The 8,765-nt window shown below is 34.0% G+C and overlaps 1 protein-coding gene across 1 annotated transcript in view; it reads left to right on the top strand.

Moving 5' to 3' along the window:
• The window catches only part of zgc:86839 (Cyclin-dependent kinases regulatory subunit 2-like), a 3,394-nt gene extending 1,365 nt beyond the window's left edge, over window positions 1-2,029 (top strand). The window contains exon 3 of the mRNA XM_059525792.1: window positions 1,331-2,029. Coding sequence (XP_059381775.1) covers window positions 1,331-1,374 — 44 coding nt within the window. The 3' untranslated portion in view covers window positions 1,375-2,029. The remainder of the gene's footprint in view (window positions 1-1,330) is intronic.
• The last annotated feature ends 6,736 nt before the right edge of the window (window positions 2,030-8,765 follow it).

Genomic DNA, 8,765 nt, shown 5'->3' with positions numbered 1-8,765 from the left:
ACGACTTTATTCAGCATTGTCTTCTCTTCCGTGTCTGTTGTGTGAGAGAGTTCAAATCAAAGCAGTCTGGATATCCGGTTCACGAACGAATCATTCAGTTCACCAAATTGAACTGAATCATTTTAACCTGTTCGCATCTCTAATACGCATTAATCCACAAATGACTTAAGCTGTTAACTTTTTTAATGCTATCGCTATCTGGCTCGGCTCGGTGTTCGTCTTCAGTTCTCTCTTCACAGCAGTTCAGTCATTGTACTGTTTGAGTAAATGAATTACTCCGGGATATTGGTTTGTTTGAACTCAGAGGGAGTGTCAGCCACATTAAAAAAGTTAACAGCTTAAGTCATTTGTGGATTAATGCGTAGCCTATTAGAGATGCGAACCGTTTAAAATGATTCAGTTCGATTTGGTGAACTGAATAAAGTCGTTGTTTTTGCTATTTTTGGACCAAAATGTATTTTCGATGCTTCAAAAAATTCTAACTGACCCTCTGAAGTCACATGGACTACTTTGATGATGTTTTTCTTACCTTTCTGGACATGGACAGTTGACCGATACACACAGCTTCAATGGAGGGACTGAGAGCTCTCGGACTAAATCTAAAATATCTTAAACTGTGTCCCGAAGATGAACCGAGGTCTTACGGGTTTGGAACGACATGAGGGTAAGTTATTAATTACATAAATTTGCTATCTGGGTGAACTAACCCTTTAACACAGACTGACCATGACACGGAGAACACGTGATCATGCTGGATACACATACACACTTCAGAAAATCTCACAACTGGATTCAACTAAGTTTGCAAGGTTTGTAAAATTAAATGTTCATTAGTCATTCAAAGACTTGTTTAAATTATATAAATGCATATTTGCTTAATGCTGACGGCAAACGAAAAAAGTATAATGTTTGCTTTCCTATTACTAATAGGCCTAATATTAAAGCAATCGTTATAATACATTCTGTATACATTAATTCCTTTGTTTAACCGTTCTATCTGATTATTAAACAGACTTCTATTCGTATTAGACAGAACTGTTAATGACAAGGACGAAAAAGAGAGAGAGTGTGAGCACTCAGATGCTGCTCTCTCAGCGCCGTCAAAATAAAAGTCCCGCCTCGAACACATCGGCCAAGCAGAAAAACATATCAGCCAATGGCGATATTCGTAAAATAATAATCGGCCTTGGCGATGTATCGGTCGACCACTACACAAGTCAGCTGATCTCTGACCATTTCATTTGAATCTGGCATTTGCAAGCTGTGTCCTGAATATTAAAGTCATTATAGGTGAGAAATCACTAACATTTGCTTGTATTTTATTTTTCAGAACCTCATATTCTGCTGTTTAGGAGACCACTCCCAAAACAATGACATTCAGGGATTCTTGTCTCTTCTGGACCATTCCTGTGGTTTTCAGTGAATGCTAGAGAACTTAACCATGTTTCTGGACTCCTGTGACCATGCATTTCACTGCGATCATGCCTGAACAGAATCAAGTGATTGTGGGAATATATTTTCAGTGAAAAAATAAGGGCTCTTAACAAAACCATGCAACTCAAGTGCCTCTCTGAGTGATGTTAAACCTTTAATAAAAGTCTGTGCTGCATCATCAGTGTTTAGAAATGTAAATCAGTGTTTAAGTGGCTGAGCTCAATTCATTTTGGAGATAAAAGATGTACTGTATGCTAAAGGGAGATCATTTGTGTGTATCTAGTTAACGTATTGGCCATTCTCAGGTTGAAATTTTTCGTTTGCATTAATTCTTCAGGGAAGGCGATTGTAATACTGTACAGATGCTTTATAAAGTTTAAAATGTGCTTATCACAAATGAAAAAACATTAAGGTAGTTGTAGAAGAGCCATGTTGACAGCACTATCGGCAACTGTGCTACTTAAGAACGGTTTATATGGAGAAAAAAAGGTTTTGAGCCTTTATCATTAATTGCTTTTGAAAAAAAATAAAATGATGATTGTGTAAACTTATTTTATCCTTGCTGCTCTTTATAATAAAATATTAAAATGCCACATATCTGCTTTTTGTAAAGTTTTTCTATCAACATTTCAACACATGATGGCGCCACATCGCGGTTTAAAAAACAGATTCGGTGTTGCTAATATTGGACTTAATTGTTAAAAGGATACTTCATGGATGGCAGGTAGGGTTTTGATAAAAAAATTGTCTGTCTATGCAGGAGAAGCGCGGTTTAAAAATCTGCTACCCGACTAGAGAGTAAGTAAAAAGAACGAGAATTAAGGGATGTGGCGAAAACGGTAAGAAGACTTCAACACCCATAATGCACCGGGCTCGTTCAGACTATCCATTAGTGGCGGCACAAAAAGGCGGAAACACGATCTGTAGTTAAGATACAAATGTGTTCACTTTTTATTGTTTGCGAAACGAGTCCTGTTTTGTTTCTGCAAACAATGCAGAAATAAAATATTTTATTCAATCCTTAAAAACCCAGACATCTTTCCTGGCCTTACTTAATATATAAATAAGACGACAATCCCAACATTTGCTCGTTGTATGACTTCGATAGCTGTCAAAATGACAAAAGCCACTAGCTTTTCCCTCTTTGGACCGTCAAACATCAAACAGACCTGTTCAGTGCTCATAAAGGTCCTTGCCGGATCAAGACCAAATCTACTTACAAATTCTTATTTATTAAGTCTGTTTTATCAAAGTACAGTGTGTTTTAATTCAATTCACTTTGCATTAAATCGACTCACCTGTGGCTGGATCTCACTCATTTCCGGTTTCTGAAGGAACCGCATCCTGTTTCTTTTACTGTCTATGCCTGTATGTGGCAAAAGATGCTCCTAATGAATAGAATATGAGGTGAAGTCTCCAAGCACAGTATAAACCCACACACGTTTCATCCCTCACACGTGCTCATGTGTAAAACCAGTGATTTAAGACTCTTGTGGAAGCATGTACTGAATGTGCACTGTGTGACAGATATACTGTTGCATATGCACTTAAAAATTGCATGCTAGTTTTCAAAACATTGGTAGCTGATCTATAAAATGTGATTTATAAGCTTAAATGAAACGCTTGTATGTACTTTGGTTTTATGCAGGAGGAGGAATTTTTACTAAAGCAATAAAGACTGAAGGTCATCTACCCTTGTTTAGAGGTTTAAGCAATGACTTTAATAGAGGTGTCTCTCTCTCTCTGTGTGTGTGTGTGTGTGTGTTGTACAGGTCTGGATCAGCTGGTAAAGCAGCACAACTTGATATAAGGATAAATGACAACAACATTGACCTTGGTTATTATCAACTAAAACTAAAGCCATAAAAACAACAATTTTTGTTATTTAAAAAAAATAAATAAATAAAATGCCTAAATTAATTTAATTTCAACTAGTTGCCAAAGCAACATTTCTAATTTTAAAATTAAATTGATGTACTAAAATAACAAATTTATTTATTTATTAATTTCAAATTAAAATTCAAATGGAGACTGAAATAAAAAATGAAAAAATAAAAAATATGAATAAAACTGTAACAGGATCTCAGTCAACAATTCATTTCATATATTTACCAAGGCAACATTTCTCGTTTTAAATTAGATTAACTTGATAAAACAACTCAAACTGAAATGAAAATGAATACAAAATGTATATATAGACATTTAAAAAAATGTGTTGTTTTTTTAATTCAGGTATTTGAAATTTCTTATTTTATTTTAGTTTAACTTGATAAACTAAAACTGAATTAAAAATTAATAAACGATAGCTAGATAGACAGATAGATAGATAGATAGCTAGATAGACAGATAGATAGATAGATAGATAGATAGATAGATAGATAGATAGATAGATAGATAGATAGATAGATAGAATCCAAAATCTTAATAAAAACTATAATAGTATCTCAGTGATAATGAAATAACATTGGTACAAATGCTTCACATGTGTTTAGAAAACATGATCTCTCACAAGTTATAGAAATATTATTTATTGTGGTTGCAACCTCTTTTGGAGGACAACAAATATTCTAGTAACTTCTTTGAAATACATCTGCTCAGATAAACACGCGATTATTTAAATAACTCAAGAGGACTATTCTAAACACAAATGCTGCTTTCACGAACATGATTCGGTGTCATATATATTTATATCCTATAAATAGAAGTGTGCGGTTGGTTGAGGAAAAGCAGTTGTCATAAGCCTGAGATTCCCGTGTCATTGCACTCGTCAAACAGCCAGGAATCCTGACGGGATCCACGGATCAGGAACAGACTCAGAGCACCCACCACACACCAGCAGTGTGACATGAGCTCTGTGTGTGTGTGTGTGTGTGTGTGTGCTCTCGTCCAAGCGTCTGTCCCTGGAGACAGAAAATGATGCCATGATGAGTGATATAAAGGCGCTTCAGAGAACACCCTGTCCATCACAGCTCTCCTACAGGACAACAACAAGAAACAACAGAGCAACATCAGCATCATCACAAACACATGAGATCATCAGCCCACACACAACTAAAACACACAGAATACATCTAAAATAAATAGTAAAACCAAATAAATCTAAAGTATTAATAAAAAAAAACATTTAAATAAAATATAAAACTATAAAATATAAAAAACAAGACAAAATAAGTATAAAGTAAATAATTATAAATGTTAATTAGAATAAAATAAGATCTATTTAAAATAAAAAAAATAAAATGAATAAAATTAAATCAAATAAAAAAGTATAAAATAATATTAAATCTACAATAAAAATACATATTAAATGAAATAAAAAAATCTTCAATCCAATCTAAAATAAAATATTAAATATGTATTTTGCAGGGGGGGGGGGGACTATTTTAAAGAAGCTTTTCTATCTCTAATTGACCTCACTACCAACCTTAAGTCTCATGAGGCAGTATGTGGAAATGCATTAGGAATAAATAATGCATATATTTTTAGCTCAGCTGTTGTAAATACTGAATGAAGGCACTTTCACCTTTACCAAATATGTGCAGTGAGCCAAAATGTGTCTGAAATCAAACAAGCACTATAACATTCAAAAGTTTGCGATCAGTCTCTCATAGTGACCAGTGCTGCATTTATTGCATCAAAAACACAGTAAAAATTGTGAAATATTATTACTATTTAAAATAGCTGTTTTCTATGTGAATATCTATTAAACTGTAATTTATTCCTGAAATCAAAGCTGAATTTTCATCATCATTACTGTCTTCAGTGTCACATCATCCTTCAGAAATCATTCTAATATGCTGATTCGCTGCTTAAGAAATATTTCTGATCATAATCAATGTTGAAAACAGTTATGCAACTGTGAAATATCATTCCTGATGATCATTCAGGAAATGTGTGGTTAGATCAGTTCTGCTGTGATGTCTTCGGTTGTTTGTGTCTCCCTCACCCATGCTTTCTTCCACTGCTGCAGGAGTGTGTCGTGGTCGGTCAGAGCGGTTTTCCAGCGCTCCACAGCCTCGTCTGAGAGCACACAGACACACGTTACACCACGTCACAGGTCAGACTAACACAGACAGTGTGATGAAACGCTTTACCTCTGCTGTCGAGCCGAAGCTCTACTCTGGACACGTCGATTCCCGCAGCAGACACCGCTGTACACTCATACTGGACGTCTTTATTCAAAGCCTCCTCCCTCAGCCAGCTGCTCACCAGCACGGCATCATGGGAAACCACCTGTCTGTATTCAGTGACGCGAGTCTCGAGCTTCTGCCCGTTTATGTGCCACTCAACACTTACATCTCTAGGACCTGAAGGAAAACTGCACTTACATATGGATCCTACAGGGTAATTATCACTTCAGTACACACACACACACACACACTCAGTGTGAACAAAACACATCCAGTCATCTTCATCTACATCATGCTGTCTGTGTTATCACACTCTCGTAATACATGCATAACAAACTGTAGCTCCAGATCAGAAAGTGACTATATGTATCACTATGTATTTGCTAAGGCTGGATGATCACTTCAATGATGATCACTTTTTTTCTGTTCCTGTATTCCCACACTTGAAAATGCATGAATTAATCCCAAAAGAAAAATTGTTTGTTCCAGTCATTATGACCTTTTTTAATTTTATTTAGATGAAAATGCTAGTTAAATGTTATTGCATTGAACTAAAACCAACTTAAAATTACTACCCCCCCCCTCCCCCCCAAAAAATAACTGGCACACAAAATCGCTTGTAAAATTCTCATGAATTATTTCCAAATACTGGATCTTTTTACCAATTTCTTTTGCTTCAAGTAACAGAAAAATATGGTAAAATTATAAGATCCCAGTTTTGGTGATAATACAGCATAATAAGAGACTTTTTAAAAGTCTGGTTATTTCTGATTAGAAAACCAAATGATTTAAAAGATTTTCAGCAGCACAAGGGTTAAATAAGTGTTTCCAGCATCACCACAAGAAACTTTGACTCCCTCAGTTTGTAAAAACTAAAACATTGCACAATAAAACACACGCCAAATACACACATCTTTAACACACACGTTATTAACCTTATTACGCAGTAAAACCAGTAACTTTCATCAGTACTTGGAGTATATGAAGGATGCACATGGTGACAAATAACACAAAGTTCATCCACCAAGAAATGAGTTGATCTCTCTCACACACACACACACACACACACACACACACGTTTAATGCCACTGCAGGAAATGACTGATATACTGTCCTCTCCTGATGATAATGGAACAGTTCTTATTAAGTGTAATTATACCATAGTGTAGATTCAAAGATGATAAACATGAATTATCCATTAGTACATGAACGTTCAAAGGTTTGGGGTCAGTAAGATTTTTTCTTTTTAAGAATTTGAATTTAAGAAATTCAAAGATTAGCAATGGAAATAAACATTTATAATATTGAATACTGAAAATACAGCTGCGCATCACAGAAATAAATTACAGTTTGCAATAAATTCATATAATTTTTTTAATTGTATTAATATTTAACTTTTTATTATTTTTAATATTTCTAGTTCCTCACTAAGATTCTGTGTGTCATGGGTTTGCATGTAAAAACAAGATATAATATCACATCTCAACACAATAAAAAGTGTTTCACATGTTTTGCCATTCAAAAATTTATTTAGCGCTTTACAAAAAAAAAAAAAAAATCTGAAAAAACTTTGTACATCTTTTTCATATGTACATATATTGTATTTACACTGTACACGACTGGAAGGTCCATCAGTCAAACAACAAGACACAAGACACAAGACAACACAGGAGAGGCCAAACCAAAGCCATAATCATCCATTAGGATCTGAATCTAGAATTTTGAAATAAAAATCAATTCAAATATTATTCACCAATAAACGTATTCATTCTTGACGCGCTCTTAAAAAAACAAAAACAAAAAAGGGTGTAAAAATAAAAATGTGAAAACATTTTAGGCATCAGACGGTGTGCAGAAGATCTGGATCATGCAGACACACAAACACTGTCTAAATACTCTTCAGTGACTTCCTCTTTCTCTCCTCTACTTCCTGTCTGACTTCTGGCTCCTCGGCCAGTCTGAACACTTAGCAGGAGGAGCGAAAGAAGTCACACTTCAGAGTACTGAGACGAGACTCATGAGTGAGAGAGAAAGGTCAGAGGTCAGAGGCAGCACTCACCCAAGGCCAGGCAGAAGAGCAGAAAGGCCTGGTGAGGGTGAACGCTCCAGGACTGCTCCCTCAGCAGAGGAGGAATCAGACGAGCCCCGGCCAGAGACCAGGAGGAAGATGAGGAAGAGGAAGAAGAGGACGGGGGGGAAGCTGAGCAGGACACAGGAAATGGAGGGAGAGAGACAAACACAAGAGTGTGCTGAGAATCAGAAACGCCACAGACACCGGACAGGTCACATGTGATGTCACCCCAAAATCAAAAGAAAAACATACAAGACAATTGAATGAGGATTAAGCACATTTCTTTCTATTTCCATAACAAAAAAATGATTTATATGTAATACAGTCATGAATATTATTGTTTCAGGATGCAATTTTTTTATCATCATCATCATTATTTTTATTATTAAACGTATCCATTTAACAGATGCTTTTATCCAAATTACTATATATATATATATATATATATATATATATATATATATATATATATATATATATATATATATATATATATATATATAGTTATATATATATAACTATATATATATATATATATATATACACACATATGTATATATACATATATATATAAAAATGTCAAAATACTGTCAAAATGAAAAAAAAAAAAAAAGTTGCTAAGAATTATTTTAAAATTACAGCCCAAAATCAAAAGTTATAGTTACATATAGCATAAAAAAACTGTTTTTGTGACATTTAGGAGAAGATTTCTTCTTAATATATTAATTAACACAATGTCAAAAAAACAAAAACTTATATGTACATTAATTACTACACAATTTCTATCTATTTTTGTATTTATTTTATTCAATTTTTATATTCAAATCACAGCAAAAAAAGTTTAATTTTATGCAAAAACAAATAATAATAATAATAATAATAATAATAGAAATCGCTTCTCACCAGAAAATAACAAATACAATAAAAAAAATCAACAAATCTACAATCATGAAAATTATCCTGTCAGGATGTCAAATAAATGTCAAAATATGAAATGCAAAATTATGCCAAAAAAGCTAAACAAGAAGAAAAAACTCCAAAAAGTAGTTTTTCTTTAAAATCAGTCATGAAAAAATAGAAGAAAAAAAAATAACATGGTCCTAAAAATTTCTTGGTTTTTCTTTACATTT

This window comes from Carassius carassius, chromosome 36 (genome assembly GCF_963082965.1).
Source record: "Carassius carassius chromosome 36, fCarCar2.1, whole genome shotgun sequence".
NCBI lineage: Eukaryota > Metazoa > Chordata > Actinopteri > Cypriniformes > Cyprinidae > Carassius > Carassius carassius.
Note: the sequence above shows the minus strand (reverse complement) of the source record. Positions and strands in the feature narration are given on the sequence as shown.